The sequence below is a fragment of the Rhinatrema bivittatum genome, chromosome 3, assembly GCF_901001135.1.
Source record: "Rhinatrema bivittatum chromosome 3, aRhiBiv1.1, whole genome shotgun sequence".
NCBI classification, from domain to species: Eukaryota; Metazoa; Chordata; class Amphibia; order Gymnophiona; family Rhinatrematidae; genus Rhinatrema; species Rhinatrema bivittatum.
This window is the reverse complement of record NC_042617.1, coordinates 179,058,214-179,076,431: the sequence shown is the minus strand read 5'-3', so window position 1 is coordinate 179,076,431 and position 18,218 is coordinate 179,058,214. Positions and strand designations below refer to the sequence as shown.

The 18,218-nt window shown below is 51.1% G+C and overlaps 1 protein-coding gene across 10 annotated transcripts in view; it reads left to right on the top strand.

The window, feature by feature from the left end:
* SDCCAG8 (serologically defined colon cancer antigen 8) overlaps positions 1-18,218 on the top strand; it is a 694,410-nt gene that overhangs the window by 128,222 nt on the left and 547,970 nt on the right. For all 10 annotated transcript variants that reach the window (XR_003855449.1, XM_029593983.1, XM_029593984.1 and 7 more), the window contains exon 10: positions 9,041-9,179. Coding sequence is in view for 9 of the 10 variants with exons in the window: in XM_029593983.1 (XP_029449843.1) it covers positions 9,041-9,179 (139 nt within the window). In the remaining variant the exon portion in view is untranslated. The remainder of the gene's footprint in view (positions 1-9,040; positions 9,180-18,218) is intronic.

Genomic DNA, 18,218 nt, shown 5'->3' with positions numbered 1-18,218 from the left:
GTGGGTAAGGCATTCCAGCGGGTGGGGCCAGCAATTGATAGGGCTCAATCCCTAGTAGAGGAGAGACGAGCATTCTTGAGGGGTGGGATGTGCAGAGTACCTTTACGGTTTGCTCTGGTGGGGCGGGAGGAATGCATGAGTCGGAACGGTTCGTTGAGCCAGGTGGAGTTGTTTTTGTAGATGGATTTCTGGATGATGGTGAAGGTCTTAAATAAGATGTGTGAAGAAATGGGGAGCCAGTGTAGGTCTTTGAAGATGGGTGTTATGTGGTCGGATTTGCGTTCATTCATGATGGTTCTAGCAGTGGCGTTCTGTAGCATTTGAAGTGGTTTGATTGCGGTGTAAGGAAGGCCTAGATACAAGGAATTGCAATAGTCCAGTTTGGAGGTCAGGGTTGCTTGGATGACTGTTCTGAGGTCGTGAAAATGGAGTAAAGGTTTGAGTTTTTTTATGACATTGAGCTTATAGAAGCCTTCCTTTAGGACAGAATTGATGTGATTTTTAAGGTTTAAGTGTTGATCAATTAGAATGCCCAGGTTTCGTACTGGAGGCTGTGCAGAGAAGGAACTGGAGGCTGGGTCATTGGCTGGGAATAGCTTGAGTGTTTGGTGGTTGTGGATAAGGAGCAGTTCAGTCTTTGAAGAGTTGAGGGCAAGGTGGAGGTTGGTGAGCAAGGAGTTAATAGAAGAGAGGCATTTCTCCCAGAATTTTAGCATTGTGGATATGGAGTCTTGTAATGGCATAATGATTTGTACATCATCTGCGTAGATGTAGAATTTGAGGCCGAGTTCGGATAGGAGTTGGCAGAGGGGCAGGAGGTAAATATTAAATAGAAATAGAGTGGAGGAGAGGGAGGAGCCTTGAGGCACTCCTTGGGTGAGGGAGAAGTGTGTGGATTCTGAGTTGCCTAGTTTTACAGAGAATTGTCGATTAGCCAAGTAGGATTTGAACCAAAGGAGGGCTGTGCCAGATATGCCGATGTCAGTTAGGCGGGAAAGGAGAAATCTGTGGCTTATAGTGTCAAAGGCTGAGGAAATGTCAACCTTTGACACGATAAGCCACAGATGAAAGATAGCCATCAGACTGTCCTCCCTTCATTGGAGCTCTGAAGCTAAGGTCCGGAAACAGACAGCATATTCCCCTTCAGAGGTGGAGCCTTATCAAATCTGAAAGAACTTGGATGCTGCCGACAAGGAACGACCAGGCTGGTCAAAGATCAAGTGCAATTCAGCCAGAAAGTTATCCAAGTTAGAGAGGAGCGGGTCATCTCTCTCCCAGAATGGGGAAGTCCAAGCTAGAGCGGCAACACCAGGCTGAGTCAAGATAATGGTGACCTTGGCCTTGTCCATAGGGAAGAGAATGGCTTGCAGGTTGAAGTGCATCGAGGGCTTTCCATGGAACCGCAGAGGTGGCGGAAGCTGTGGCATTGGCCTAGGCACAGGTAGAGATGCCACCGGAGGCGGAGTGGGCTGTGAGGGAGGCAGGGAGTCTATCCAGGTGACCAGCTGGTCCAGCACTCCGGTTGGCTGGTTGAGGATCTCTTGCTGCTGCTGGATTCGTTGGGCCATACCAGGGATGGTGTGCATGGTGGACAGGATTACCAGGTCCATGCTCTCAGCAAACTGTACGCCTGATGGAGAAGTGGACCCGTAGTTCTGAGGGTTGGTTGACGCTGCCTAGTGACCAAGCCATCCATCTCGGCGCCCACCCGCTTCCAACTGATTCCTCTCCCCTGCCGAGGCTCGCCCGGTCGGCGTTGCCCATTCGGGGCAAGAGCCTGCTCACCATCCAGCGATTAGGTGAGCCGTGCAGGCGAGAAGGGAGGCGAAGGGAGGAAAAGGAAAAAAAAACAAACCCTCACTCGAGAGAAGAACCAGGCCCCAGGACTCAACGTGGTGAGTGAGCTGCGCCCCCATAGCAGGCATCGAGCCTATCCAGAGGGCGGCTACTGCCCCCCTTTAAACTCTGGCGCATCCCGGTGATGTCCATCTTGGCGCCCACCTGCTCCCAACTGCTTCCTCTCCCCTGCCGAGGCTTGCGCGGTCGGCGCGGCCCATTCGGGGCAAGAGCCTGCTCACCATCCAGCGATTAGGTGAGCCGGCAGGCGAGACGGGAGGCGAAGGGAGGAAAAGAAAAAATAAATAAACCTCACTCGAGAGAAGAACCAGGCCCCTAGGACGCAACGTGGTGAGTGAGCCGCGCCCCCATTGCAGGCATCGGGCCTATCAGAGGGCGGCTACTGCCCCCCTTTAAACTCCGGCGCATCCCGGCGGCGTCCATCTCGGCGCCCACTGCTCCAAACCGCTTCCTCTCCCCTGCCGAGGCTCGCGTGGCCCATTCGGGGCAAGAGCCTGCTCACCATCCAGCGATTAGGTGAGCCGTGCAGGCGAGACGGAAGGTGAAGGGAGGAAAAGAAAAAAAAAAAAACCTCACTTGAGAGAAGAACCAGGCCCCTAGGACGCAACGTGGTGAGTGAGCCGCGCCCCCATAGCAGGCATCGGGCCTATCAGAGGGTGGCTACTGCCCGCCTTTAAACTCCGGCACATCCCGGCGGCGTCGCGCGCCCGAAAGAGCGCGACCTTAGGGGCCTGCCCCTTAGTGCGCCCCTTTGTGAGCCCTAGGAATCAGGACAGAGGCCCTCTTCCGATAGGCAGCCTCGCCTCAGCATTGCTACACGCGATTCACAGCCAGCATACTTCCACCCCCTCCAGCCTCCTCCTGCATTCATCCAGCCTCCTCCAGCATTCATCCAGCCTCCATTCAGCCTCCTCCAGCATTCATCCAGCCTCCTTCAGCCTCCTCCTGCATTCAACCAGCTCTCAACCCATCCTTTACCGCACATCTAGATCATAATGCTACTGGGACTCCCAATCCCTATTCTTCACCACAGTTTCCACAACACAGGAAAAGCAACAATGCTATATCGTCCACGCTCATCCAAAACCCTCATTCCAGTCTTGATTTCTCCTCTCACCCAACTCCTAGGTCTCGCTTTATTCTCCCTGACACTATTCAACGCACAATCCATCACTAAGAAAACTCTGATCCTCAATGACTATCTCCTTGATGCCATACCGGACATCTGCGCCATAACAGAAACTTGGCTTAAACCAACAGATATAGCCCTAATAAATCAACTCCCCATACAGATTTACGACTTCTTCTCCCTCCCCCGACTAAAGAAAAGGGGCGGGGGCCTCCTTCTAGCAACCAAAAAAGAGTTGAGAGTCTCCCAACTCCCTGTAAAATCGGATTCAAAATTAGAAATGGGCCTCTTCAAAACAGACCAACTCCAAATCCTCTTAGTTTACGCCCCACCTGGACTCCTCGACTCAGATGTCTCCCCCATCATAGAAATTATTGCAAAACACATAAACTTGGACTCCCCAGCCTTGATACTAGGAGATTTCAACCTTCATGTCGACAACACTACACCCACAAGCAACTGTGAAGCCTTACTCTCCACACTTACAGCCATGGGCTTCCAACAGATTATCAACAAGCCCACCCACAAAGCAGGCCACATCCTGGACCTTATTTTCATAAACTCCGGCATCACGCACTCATCCCCCCTTATATGCACACCGGTGCCCTGGTCGGATCACTCACTAATCTCTGCTACTTTCTCAATATCTGAAATCTGTAACCCTCACCCCCCTCAATCCTCGTTTCCCTACAGAAGATCTTGTTCTTCCTCTGACCTCAGCATTCACCTGGCTAAAGAACTTCCATACTTAAACCTTTCAGATCCCAACTCAGCCTTATCATCCTGGAGCAATATCACAGAGGAAATAGCAAATAAATTATGTCCACTATCAACAAATAAAACTCAACCCCAACTCCCCAAAGAGACAACCATGGTTCACCAATGACCTATGGAAACTCAAACAAAACCTCAGAAAAATGGAAAACAAATGGCGCAAAACCCCTTTTCTCAGCACACTTTCCGCCTACAAATCCGCCCTCCACCACTACAGGAACTCTACCCTAAAGGCAGAAAGGGATTTCCACGCTCACAAGATTCAGGACCTTACCTTCGACGCAAAAGCCCTCTTCTCCTACGTATCTGAACTAACACAACCTAACACACCATCTATCCCTAACGAACAAGCACAATCCAAAGCCGATGAACTAGCCCTATTCTTCCAAAGCAAAATCACCAATCTGTTAACCCTCTTGCCCCCTAGCCCCATCTCTCTGATTAGCTCTTACCACCTCCTCAACAAAAGAATCTTGCTGGATTCATTCGAACCTACCACTGCTTTAGAGATCCAATCTCTGTTAAAGAAAATGAAACCTTCCTCCCATCCGTTTGACCAAATACCGTCAAAACTTCTTTTGCTAATACCTGACACCATCTCCAAACCACCAGCAGATATCATAAACTGTTCCTTAACACAGGGTATCTTCCCCGACGCCCTAAAAATTGCTTCTCTTAAACCACTCCTAAAGAAACCAGATCTGGATCCCAAGAATCCAAACAACTTCCGCCCAATTTCTAACCTGCTATTTGTAGCAAAGATTATGGAAAAACTGGTCAATTCGCAACTCTCTGACTACCTCGAAGATCACGAAATACTGTACCCCACACAATATGGGTTCCGCAAGGCTTTAAGCACTGAAACTCTACTCTTATCGCTAACAGACCACCTCATCATGGGCTTGGACAAAGGACAATCTTTCCTATTAATTCTTCTGGACCTGTCGGCGGCTTTCAACACTGTAAACCATGACATCCTCCTCAACCGCCTTTCGGACATTGGAATAACAGGCTCTGCACACCCATGGTTCAAAACATTCCTCTGTAACAGAGGTTACAAAGTCAGAATCAATAATAAAGAATCCCCCCGCTACAACTCCTCACTAGGAGTTCCTCAAGGTTCATCCCTGTCCCCAACTCTCTTCAACATATACCTTCTTCCTCTATGCCAACTGTTAACTAACCTTCAACTAAAACATTTCCTATACGCCGACGAAGTGCAAATTCTGATCCCCATCAAAGAATCTATCACCAAAACACTCAAACAGTGGGAAAACTGCCTCCAAGAGATCAACCAACTCCTCGCAAACCTAAACCTGATACTAAACTCAGCCAAAACGGAACTCCTCCTCATCACCCCGGAAAACAGCAATTCCCCACAAAGTGCTCCAGCCAACACCATTGTTAGCCAAGCAAGAGACCTGGGAGTAATAATAGACAACTATCTGAATCTAAAAACATTTATTAACAATACAACCAAGAACTGCTTCTTCAAGCTGAAGGTACTAAAAAGAATGAAACCACTCCTTCACTTCCATGATTTCAGAACAGTCCTACAAGCCGTAATATTCTCCAAGATAGATTATTGCAACTCCATCTTGCTAGGTCTCCCATCCTCAGCTATCAAACCACTTCAGATGCTCCAGAATGCGGCAGCTAGAATCCTGACAAATTCCAGAAGAAGAGACCACATCTCTCCCATTCTAAAAAATGTACACTGGCTACCAATACACTTCAGAATTCTACACAAGTCCATCACAATCATCCATAAAACCATCCATTCCCAAGCCCCTCTCAACCTCCAAATCCCCCTCAGACTACACACATCATCCAGACCCATCAGAGAAGCCTACAGAGGTTCCCTGCTTGTCCCACCAACTAAATCTACACACCATCTAGCACTAAGAGACCGGGCCTTTTCTACAGCGGGCCCCTCTCTTTGGAATACCTTACCACCCAATCTCAGACTTGAACCATGCTTATTAACATTCAGAAAAAGGCTTAAGACTTGGTTATTTAAACAAGCCTTTCCCGAGTCTAACTGAGTCACTAATATCCATTAAGAGTCCTTACTGCACAATGTAAATAATTTACTTCTGTAAAGATTCTTTTATTCTTGTCTCCTTCCTCCCCCAGTTCCAGCAACCCTGTTATATTGTAACTTTTTGTTTTCTTCTGCAATTGTTAAATGTACAAAGTTATCACACACCCCTGTTATCTGTAAACTGGCATGATATGATTGTATCATGAATGCCGGTATAGAAAAGCTCTAAATAAATAAAATAAATAAAAATCTAGGCCCACCTCGTCGGCTAACAGAGAAACCCTATGGTGGGACTGACTGGAGCTTCGCCTATGCTAGTCCCATTTCCTGCAGGTTGAGCCCTTGGGTTCCAGGGGCCGGCAGGACTTATATAGGTTCCCAGGTCAATCCAAGAGAAGAGTCCAGGCAAGTGTGATTCGAGGCAGGTGGCAGACAACAGAAAAGGTAACAAGCTAGAGGTCAGGGCAGACAGCAGAAGGATGGAGGCCAGGCCAAGGTCAGGATGCAGGAAGCCAGTCTGAGGGGCAATCCAAGAGAAGAGTCCAGGCAAGCATGGGTTGAGGCAGGTGGCAAACAGCAAAACAGGTAACAAGCCAGTACTCAGGGCAAGTAGCAGACAGAAGATTGACAGAGGCCAGGCTGGGTTCAGGATCCAGGAAGTGAGTCTGTGACAAACAGAACAGACAAGACATACAGGACCAACAGGACAAGCAAGGAAAGTAACAAGTAGGAATTGGAACAAGAGCAGATGGTCAAGGAATTGGACAACAAACAGAAAAAGGAGGAGCAAGGGACAAGACAAGCAACCACAACAAGGAACACAGAACAAAGTACAAGGTAGGAACAGGATAAGGATAGCAACACATACTAGAACACAAGGGCACCAGAGACCTGTTGCTGAGGTGTTGGTTGGTTGCAAGAGACTTTCTTATATATTTCTGGATGATGTGACATCATCAGCCAGCACCACAGGAAGTCCCAGCTAGGGGACTTATAAAGGCTGTCCAGAGTTGGAGGAAGTTCTATCCTGGCTCCTTGGAACAGCAAGCTGCTGGAGGCTATGCCGGAGTTGCTTCGGGTCAGAGGTGAGGGGCGTAATGGGGGTTGGGGGGGTGCGGCAGGTTGTTAATTTATATTGCTGTAGGGCAGCTTTGTTGCTTTGGGATATAGCCTCAGCTTGGTTGATGGGGAGCCCACGGCAAACGAGGTGTTGCTACCATGGGCTTGTGGTGGGGCTGACCACTTCCTGGGCACAAGGCACATGCAATATTTGAAAAGCTGCTCAGGTAGAGAATACTTAGTTTTCCGTCTCTTACATTGCATCGATGAGTGAGAGCAAGATGAGTTGCATGTCAAGTGTTCAGCTTTGATGTCTGGGACTTGGCCAGCTCACCATACAGAATTGTGTTGGCATGCTTAATGAGTGACTCATGTTCTTTTATGAGCCAGGACATCATTGCACCACTGAGAACTTCGCTGATGATCAAGGATTGGATTACAGGACAACTTGAGAGGCAAGACTTCAATGGCCCTGCATCCCCAATGGAGCTACATTGCTGTAGCATGATACTATAGAGCATTTGTGAATTTAAATTTAACTGGTGAGGGTGTGGTCACCCCTGGGAGTGAGAATGTTAGTAATAGATGTTTAGTAATTTAATTGTTGTATGTAATTGTCCTATGCTGCAGCCATATCCATCCAATAAAAATCTTCTCTTCAATTAACAGTTTTCTCTTACAAATGTGATAGCTAACATTGGGATGGAGTTGGGGGAGGGCATGGGTAATTGTAGTTAGGCAAGAGAAGGCAGTCACACCTAAGGTGGTTGTGTAAACCTTAATAAATTGAATGTATAAATGTAGAATACAATATCTTATAAATGAATAAAAATTTCAAACCTATAATCAATCCATCTTTACGTTTGGAAAGTGGTATTGATGACAATGATAGTTACTACTGTAAACATGCCTATGAAAAGACCATAAATATATCCATTTAACTGATTTTGCTGTCACTAGTGCCAACTTTATCCTTACTAATTCTGTATTTGATAATCTTAAAAGGATTACTCTTTGGGCCTGATTTTAAAAGGGTTAAGCGCATAAGGTACGCGCGTAACCCTTTTAAAAACCCCTCTGCGCGTGCCTATTTTGCATAGGCTCGGCGTCACACACAAGCCCCGGGATGTGTGTAAGTCCCGGGGCTTTGCTAGGGGAGCGTGTCGGGGGTGTGTCGGGAGGGCGGCGCGATGATCAGGGCATTCCCGGGGGCGTGTCGGGGGGCATGGTGTCGGCCCGGGTGTGTTCCGGGGGCACGGCTGAGACCTCTGGAACAGCCCCCGGGTCAGGAGATGGCGCGCGCGAGTTACGCTTGCCAGAGGCAGGTGTAACTTTTGGAATAAAGGTGGGGGGGGGGTTTAGATAGGGCCGGGGGGGTGGATTAAGTAGGGGAAGGGAGGGGAAGGTGCGGGTGGGTGGAAGGAAAGTTCCCTCCGAGGCCGCTCCGATTTCGGAGCGGCCTCTGAGGGAACGGGCAGCGTGCGCAGGGCTCGGCACGAGCAAGTTGCACAAATGTGCACCCCCTTGCGTGTGCCGACCCCGGATTTTATAAGATACGTGTGTATCTTATAAAATCCAGCATACTTTTGTTCGCGCGTGCGCTGTTTCTTAAAATGGACCCCTTTGTGTATTACACTATTAGGCAACTCCCCTGTAGTTCTTCTGAACTTAAAGTAGTAGTCACATTTGTAGAAATTACTTCACATAGAATAGCATCTAGTTGATTCATGCAATGTGGGTATGGGTGTTTATTATCATTTACTAAAATGACTACTGTTCAGGGAAATTCCAGGAGAACTAATTGAGAAACATGACAGTAGGTTGTATTTTGTAACATGATAAATATGTGTAATTTTGAAATATCATATAGTAAAGTGAGGGTACTTAATGCTGTTCACATTTTTAGCTAAGGGTACCCTTTCAAGTAAGGAAATGGGTTGAAGTGCTTTGTAAATTTGGACTTTGCTTTATCATAAAGCATACCTGACAGCGAACTCTTCTTAAAGTCTGTAGATCTCAAGGGCTTAAGTCCATTACATCAGCATTCTGATCAGGCTGCAACCTACCTATGCAGTACTGCCAAGTTTGCCTTTAAGCTCAATTTGATAAAGTTTCATTTCTTTAATGTTTATTATTTTGTTTTGTTTTCTGTATTTGGAATTTATTTTGCGACAAAGAGAAAGAGACGAACTAATGGATGCCTTAGTAACACTAAGAATGAACATGAAGGACATGCAGCAAAGGGAATCCAGTGCATATGAACAAGTGAAGCACGCTGTGGAAATGACAGAAGAAGCAAATTTTGAAAAAACAAAGGTAAATGCATTGGCATGTTGTAGCAGGTAACTAACATATATCATACCTGTGTGGCAAATGGATAGCAGTTATCTACAACTGCTTGTAAGGACTAATGTAATTCATTATTATTATTATTTCTATATCTACTTCACTATTATAGGAGAATATAGGTAATTCCAGTTCTGACTCTTGGTTCCAGGTAGTGTTGTTGTCATTGATTATACTTTTTAGTTTCCACGTTATATTAATTTAATTCTATATAACCATAATGAAAATATAAAGGAAATGAAATAAGATAATTATTATGGTAGCAAGCTGAGTCTTGTGGTAATCTTGTTGGTGTACTTACCCTCAGGAAAGAAGACAGCTTAACTCATATGGACCTTCAAGGTTGGTTCCAAGAGCTAAAAAACGATATGAAATTCATAAAAGTTAAAATCTTGGAAACTGTTGGTGAGCTGTGTAGTGATCTTGGTGGTGATCTTGCAGAGGTGGAGCAGTGAGTGGAAGAGCTGGGGCAGAGGATTGTTGAACAGTCTGAGGTGATACGTCTTTTTGAAAAATCTGTGGCTGCCAATGAAGCTGAGATTGATGCTAACTGAGGACGTGGAGAATAGAAGTCGCTGCAGTAATCTGAGATTTAGGAGAATCCCAGAATCCTCGGAGTATATATATGGACTGCAAGCATGTTGTCATCTGTATCAACAAAGCTATTTTGCTAGCGGGAGGGGTGTTTGTGTGATTCGTGGGAGCCTACCTACAATATAGAAAGGGTTTACCATTTTCTGAGCCCATGCAGAAAAATACACCTCATGATACGCCTGCTTTCATGACTTTTTCTTGTTTACATTGACCTGACAATTTAAAAAGCAAAGATACTTGCAGGATATAACAAATGATCCGAGGAAGGAACCTATTAGGCATCATTGGCTACATCATTTTGGTCTTGGTTTACAATTAGTGCAGTCATCTCCTGGCTAAAAGAGCCTGAGGAAGCCACATTGATTTTAAGAGCTGCAGGAATTGCGGTTAGTCTACCTTCCAATAAGTCTGATGTATCGTCTCTAAATAAACTATTTCCTAGCGTGTAGCAGATGGACTCAGGACCAATGGGTATAGTGTACTCTTGTTAGCAGTTGGAGAAGGATCAGATTTCAATCTGACGTCAGCCCCTAGTACATATACCCCTGCAGGAAGTGCAGCTCTTCAGTATTTTCCGTCTCCATAGCAGTTAGGGACTATCTGCACGCTCTCAAAGCGTTAGACCAAAATTAAAGAACAAACCCGAAATTTAAAGAAGAAACCTACCTGAAGACGAGCCCCGCACTCCTGCGGTGATACCCTCGGGTCCCTCCCCCAGTTGAGTTTCCCGAGGTGATTTCCGTGGTCCCTCGGAGGTGAGCCTCGGTCCGGTGGCCGATTCGCGGCAGGGACCTAGCCCCCGAATCCTCGGACGCAGCGTAGAGGCAGCCTCGGTCCGGCGGCCGAATCGCGGCGAGGACTTAGCCCCCGATCTCGGGCGCGGCTGAGAGGCAGCGGGTGCACCCCCTCGAACGCGCCGGTGAAGGTAGTTGCCCTCTCCCCCCGCAGCCGGAGACCGCCCAGAGTGAAACTGGGAAGCACCGAAGACAAGGTAAGGTGGAAAGCTTCTAATTTAGCCCGGTCTCCGAAGATCGAGGAGGAGCACAGGTCGGCGGTCGGAATCTGTGCCACCGGGTTGATCCGCCCAAGCAGGGCTAGGCCCCGGCTGTTCCAGGGTCTGCCCATGTGGAGACCCTCCGAGGAGGTCGCCATATTGCCTGCATGCTCGCCGTCGCCATCTTGGCCTTGTTCGCCGCGCCGCCCGCCGTCCGATCCGAGCGCACAAATTAAGCTAAGCACACAAAATTATTTGTGCGCATAACCATAGGCGCACATAAAACCTTACTCGCATACGTTACGCGCACAGCACAAGGCGCACATCTACGGCTAGGCGCACATCTGCGCGCACATGTCAGACGCAATGGAGCGCATAAGAGCTTACGCGTCCACAGAAAGGGCACCTCCAGAAACAGGAATAAAAGCTCAAGGCCTCTGCCCAGCAAGCCACATCAGAGCCGCACAGAGCGAGGAAGCCGACGCCCTATGCGCACACTGTGAGGAGGCCCTGGGAGATCCAGGTCAGGGTCAGTCCCACCCAGGACCCAGTGCTAGCTCCTCAGGGGCACCCCAGACCTAGCAGGCCCCAGCGAATCCATCCCACAGACGGGGACCCCCAGGGAACCGGCGCCCCTCAACCTAGACCCAGCGTCGATCTCTTGGGTAGAGTTGTTTAAGGGGATTCACGCCTTTGTCAAAATGCAAACTGAACCCCGGATGGACCAACCATATGCGCCACCGGAAGACCCTCAGGCCCCAGGACCCTCGAGGCCTAGGCACAGGCTCCCACCACCCAGAAGCCCCACTTACGGGGACACGGATTTCTCTGAACAGGAAGCCGAGCCCCTTGAGGAGGGGGAACTTCCCTCGGGGACAGAGCCACACCGAACCATGAGATGCTTCTTCTCAAAGGATGAGCTTCCGGACCTTGTATGCCAATGCCTATCGGAGCTTGCTATCCCGGGCCAAGGCACCTCGGGGAAACAGAATGAACCCCCTACTGGAGGGCCTTCGACAGACGTCTCGCCATTTCCTGGCGTGTAGCAGATGGACTCAGAATAAGTGGGTATAGTGTACTCGTGCTAGCAGTTGGAGACTGATCTGACGTCAGCACAGATACATATACCCCCACAGGAAGTGAAGCAACTCAGTAATTTCCGTCTCCAAAGCAGTTTGGAGCGCCTGCACGCTCGCTGAGCGTGTTTTCCAAATCTACTTTCTACTTTCCAAATTTCTCAGAAGACGAGCCCCGCACTCCTGCGGTGATACCCTCGGGTCCCTCCCCCAGTTGAGTTTCCCGAGGTGGTTTCCACGACCCCTCGGAGGTCTACGCCTCGGTCCGGTGGCCGAACCGCGGCAGGGATCTAGCCCCCGAGCGAGAAGGGCTCGGGCCTGGCTGAGAGGTGCCTCGGTCCCGGCGAGGACATAGCCCCGAGCGAGACGAGTTCGGCGGCTTAGAGGCAGCGGGTGCACTTCCTCAAGCGCGGCGGTGAAGATATTTCCCCTCTCCCCCCCGCAGCCGGAGACCCGCCGGGTTACAGCCAGGAAGCGCCGAGGATCAGGTAAGGCGTACATCTTTTACTTTTGATCTCCGAGGTACGAGGATCGGCGGCGTTGCCTGCATGCGGCACGCTGTGGAGGTCGCCATTTTGTCTGCCTTGTTCAGGTATTGAGCGCCCATGGATAGGCGCACTCGGATAGGCGCCTGTTGATAGGCGCACAACGCAGCATATAGATTGCTAAGTGTATATTATTGAGCGCATATTGCTGAACGCATATTATTGAGCGCATATTGTTTATTATTGAGCGCATATTGCTGAACGCATATTATTGAGCGCATATTGTTTATTATTGAGCGCATATTGCTGAACGCATATTATTGAGCGCATATTGTTTATTATTGAGCGCATATTGCTGTACGCATATTATTGAGTACTTATTGTTTATTATTGAGCGCATATTGCTGAACGCATATTCTTGAGCGCATATTGTTTATTATTTAGCGCATATTGCTGAACGCATATTCTTGAGCGCATATTACTGAGCGCATATTATTAGTGGGCTCATATTATTATTGAGCGCATATCGCTGACACATAAGTGCCGGTGCCCTGCATTCGCAAGACGCGATGGAACACCTAAATGCCCCGGCGTCTCCAGAGGTGGCACCTCCTGCTTCCGGCGTGAAAGCTCTTGGCCTGTGCTCAGCGTGCCAGCTTAGAGCCACGCAGAGCGAGGAGCCAGACTCCCTTTGTGCCCAATGTGAGGAGGCCGTGGGAGCCTCGGGCCAGGACCAGTCTCAACTGAGGTTTACCGACAGTTCCCCAGGAACCACCCCGGATCTAGCGGGCCGTCTCGAACAGCCAGGAATCCCAGGGGACCTGGTACCCCGACGGCTGGAGGCCGCTTCCATTTCCTGGGTGGACTTATTTAAGGGGGTCCACGCCTTCGTACAGATGCAGTCGGCTTCCTGTCCAGGCCTTGCTGCCCCGGCTGACCCTGCCCCCGAATCCTCTCGCCCTTACCGCGGGCACCCGCCTCCGGGCAGTCCGGCTCCTGCGGACCCTGATATCTCGGAGGACGAGTCCGAGCCCCCGAGGAGGGGGAACTTCCCTCGGGGATAGAGCCATATCGAACTATGAGGCGGTTCTTTCCCAAGGAGGATCTCTCCGACCTGGTCTCTCAGTGCCTGACTGAGTTGGCTATTCCAGGCCCCAGCACCATGGAGGCATCTACGCAGAACCCCCTGCTGGAGGGTCTTCGTCCCACAGCCCGCCATTTCCCCTTCCTGCAAGTGGCGCAACAGCTGATCGATTTGGAGTGGAATGCGCCAGAGGCCTCATTCAAAGGGGGTCGGGCCCTGTCCGGCATGTGCCCCCTGGACCCGGCAATTAAGGATATGCTGGCGTGCCCTAAGGTGGACGCCTTGGTTAGCGCTGTGGTCAAGCGCACTACCATTCCAGTGGAGGGGGCGGCCCTCAAGGAGGCTCATGACCGACGCCTGGACGCCATCCTGAAACAAACCTTTGAGGTGGCAGCTCTGTCTCTGCGAATTGCAACCTGCTGCACAGTGGTAACGCGTTCCTGTTTGTCACAGGTCAGGAACAATGCTTCGGCAGCAGACATGGAGTCAGCTCTTTCGTTCCTTATGGATGCCGCCTCCGACCTAGTCCGTACGACAGCCAAGGGGGTCTCATCCTCAGTAGCAGCCAGGAGGCAGCTCTGGATACGGAACTGGTCAGCCGACGCTCCCTCTAAGACACGTCTCACTAGAATGCCGTTCAAGGATTCTCTTCTGTTCGGCAGCGACCTAGATAAACTGGCCAGCACATGGGGCGCCTCTCCAGTACCTCAACTGCCGGAAGACAGGTCCAAGAGGAACCAGCGCACCTTTCCGAGGCCCTCCAGAGGTAGAAGCTCCCAACACTTCACTCCCTATAGGAGTCGCTACCAGGCACCTCGTCCTCAGGCCAGGAACCAGTCCTTTCGGACCAAGTAGCACAAGAGGGGAGCCGGCTCGGGTTCGGGTCCCGGCCGCACCCCACAATGAGAATCAGCCGATCCATCCGGGGGACGAAGCCATAGGGGGCAGGTTAACCCTCTTCTACCCCAGATGGGTCGAGATTACGTCGGACCAGTGGGTCCTCGCCATCATCCGAGAGGGGTATTATCTGGACTTCCATCACATCCCTCCGGACAGGTTTGTGGAATCTCCGTGTCCAATCCACAAGAAGGCAGCATTGGAAGCTACCCTGGCGAGGCTCCTGTCCTTGAAAGCCATAATCCCAGTACCTGCATGGGAAATGGATTCTGGGCACTATTCCATTTATTTCATGGTACCCAAGAAAGAGGGCACTTTCCGGCCTGTATTGGACCTCAAATCAGTCAACCGATACTTAAGGGTCCCGAGGTTTTGCATGGAAACTCTGTGCTCAGTCAAGACCGCAGTACAGCCAGGGGAATTCCTCACGGCCTTAGACTTGTCAGAAGCCTACCTGCATATACCGATCCATCGGGATCATCAGCGCTACCTACGCTTCAAGGTTCTGGGACGACACTTCCAATTCCGGGCTTTGCCCTTCGGGTTAGCCACGGCGCCGCGGACCTTCACCAAGGTGATCGTAGCGGTGGCAGCGGCGCTCAGACTGGAAGGAATCCTTGTCCATCCCTACGTAGACGATTGGCTGATCAGGGCGAAATCCCGAGAGGAGAGCCATCGGGCAACCAACAGAGTGATTTCCCTGCTGGAAAGCCTGGGATGGGTAGTCAACCTAAACAAGAGCCTTCCCAATCACTGGAATACCTGGGAGTCCAGTTCGACACCCAGGCAGACAAAGTCAGCCTCACCACCAAGGGAAGGTTAAAACTCCAAACGCGTCTACGGTCCTTGATGGGAGCCAGCCGGCCCATAGCTTGGGACTATCTGCAGGTTCTCAGTCTCATGGCATCTACCCTGGAAGTGGTACCCTGGGCGCGGGCCCATATGAGACCACTACAATGCTCCCTCCTCTCTCGATGGAGCCCACGCTTCCGGAATTACTCCGTGCATCTACCTCTACCAGCCAGACTACGGGCCCAGCTACGGTGGTGGTTGCAGTCCAACCACACGAGCAGGGGGTCGAAGATGTCCTCCCCCATGTGGACTCTGCTCACCACAGATGCCAGCCTGAGTGGATGGGGAGCACACTGCGAAGAGCTCACCGCCCAAGGGCGGTGGAACAGAGAAGAGTTGGGGTGGAACATCAACCGTCTAGAGGCACGGGCAGTCTGATTAGCCTGCCTGCGATTTGCTCACAGACTGAGGAACAGAGCAGTCAGAGTGATGTCCGACAACGCCACCACGGTGGCATACATCAACCGACAGGGCGGAACCAGAAGCCAACAGGTGTCCCTAGAGATAGCCCCGCTGATGGCTTGGGCAGAGGCGAATCTCCAGGACATCTCCGCCGTCCACATTGCCGGAAGGGACAACACCACGGCAGACTTCCTCAGCAGGGAAAGCCTAAATCCGGGAGAATGGCAGCTGTCCCCCTCAGCCTTCCAGATGATAGTGAATCGGTGGGGGACTCCAGACATGGATCTTCTGGCAAACAGATCAAACGCTCAGGTACCCAGATACTTCAGCCGCAGGTGGGATCCGCAGTCCCAGGGGATCGACGCCTTGGTACAGACCTGACCACCGGGGACTTTGCCATACGCCTTTCTGCCGTGGCCCTTGCTAGGCGCAATCATTCACCAGATTCAGCGACACAAGGAGCTAGTCCTTCTGGTGGCTCCGGACTGGCCAAGAAGACCCTGGTATGCAGACATGAGAAGACTACTGGCAGGGAATCCACTACCCCTGCCTCCACACAGAGACATGTTACAACAAGGTCCCATCCTCCACGAGGATCCAGCTCAATTCTCTCTTACGGTCTGGCCATTGAGAGGGCCCGCCTGAGAAAGAGGGGATACTCGGGGGCAGTAATAGATACCCTCCTCCGAGCACGCAAGTTCTCCACATCTCTAACATAAATAAGGATCTGGAGAGTCTTTGAGGCCTGGTGCAAAGACCACAACGTCAATCCACGCTCCTCTAAAGTTCCCGTGATCCTGGAATTCTTACAGAATGGACTGCAGAAGGGTCTGTCCCTCAGCTCCATCAAGGTACAGGTGGCCGCATTGTCTTGCTATGGCTCCAGGAGCGAGGACAACAGCATAGCCTCGCACCCAGATGTATCACACTTCCTGAAAGGAGTCAAACATATTCGCCCACCACTAAAGTGGCCGGTACCTCTGTGGAACCTCAACCTCGTCTTGGAGTTCCTAGCGGGATCCGCCTTCAGACCCCTCCAAGGCCTGTCACTCCGTCTGTTAACCTTAAAGATGGTGTTCTTGCTGGCTGTGTGTTCAGCCCGCCGCATCTCAGAGCTACAGGCACTGTCCTGCCGTGAGCCATTCCTCAGACTCACCCCGGGGACCATTCAGCTACACACGGTTCCCCCCTTCCTCCCCAAAGTGGTCTCACACTTCCACCTTAACCAAACCATCTCACTACCTACGATGAACGGCTTGAATAAGTCGGAAGAAGCCCGTAGTCTGCGCCAACTCAACATCGGCAGACTCCTATCCAGATACCTGGAAATGTCGGAACCAGTACGAAAGACGGACCACCTTTTCGTCCTTCACAGCGGGAAGAAGCAAGGGGAAGCGGCCTTGCGGGCAACCATTGCCCGCTGGATCAAGGAAGTCATCAAGGCGGCCTATGTAGAAACGGGAAAACCACGACCTCTACAGGTCAAGGCCCATTCTACCAGGGCCCAGGTGGTTTCCTGGGCAGAAACTAGAATGCTGTCACCTGCCGAGATCTGCAGGGCGGCAACGTGGTCCTCCATCCATACCTTCTCCAGATTCTACCGTCTGGATGTTCAGGCTCGGGAGGACACAACCTTTGCAAGGGCAATCCTAAGTGGACCACGGGCAGCCTCCCACCCAGTTCGGGAGTAGCTTTTATACATCCCATTGGTCCTGAGTCCATCTGCTACACGCTAGGAAATGGAGAAATTACTTACCTGATAATTTCGTTTTCCTTAGTGTAGACAGATGGACTCAGCAGCCTACCCTCAGCTACCGTGATACATGGTCCTTTAACGAATCAAGGGTAAGCCATGCTTTCATTTACCTAGGGCATCCACCCTGCCAGGTGTCGACGCTTTCTGGTTGAGCTCACTAGCGGTCTCCAGCTATAGTCAATCAACCAGTTCAAGTTAATCAAGTTATTCAGGTTTTTAACGTTCTAACAAAGTGATCTAGGTTAACCATATTAAGTTAATCAACCAGTCAGTCACACATATATCCACAGGGGTAGATTTTCAGACGAGCGCGAACAGCCTACTTTTGTTTGCGCTCCAGGCGCAAACAAAAGTACGCTGGATTTTAGTAGATACGCGCGTATCAGCTAAAATCCTGGATCGGCGCGCGCAAGGCTATCGATTTCGTATAGCCTGCGAGCGCCGAGCCGCGCAGCCTACCCCCGTTCCCTCCTAGGCCGCTCCGAAATCGGAGCGGCCTAGAAGGGAACTTTCCTTTGCCCTCCCCTCACCTTCCCCTCCCTTCCCCTACCTAACCCACCCGCCCGGCCCTGTCTAAACCCCCATCCTACCTTTGTCGGGGGATTTACGCCTCCCGGAGGGAGGCGTAAATCCCCGCGCGCCAGCGGGCCTCCTGCGCGCCGGGCCGCGACCTGGGGGCGGGTACGGAGGGCGCGGCCACGCCCCCGGGCCGTAGCCACGCCCCCGTACCCGCCCCAAAACGCTGCCGACACGCCCCCGCAACGCCGCGCGCTCCGGCCCCGCCCCCCCGACACGCCTCCCGACACGCCCACTCCAAAAACCCCGGGACTTACGCGAGTCCTGGGGTTCTGCGCGCGCCGGTGAGCCTA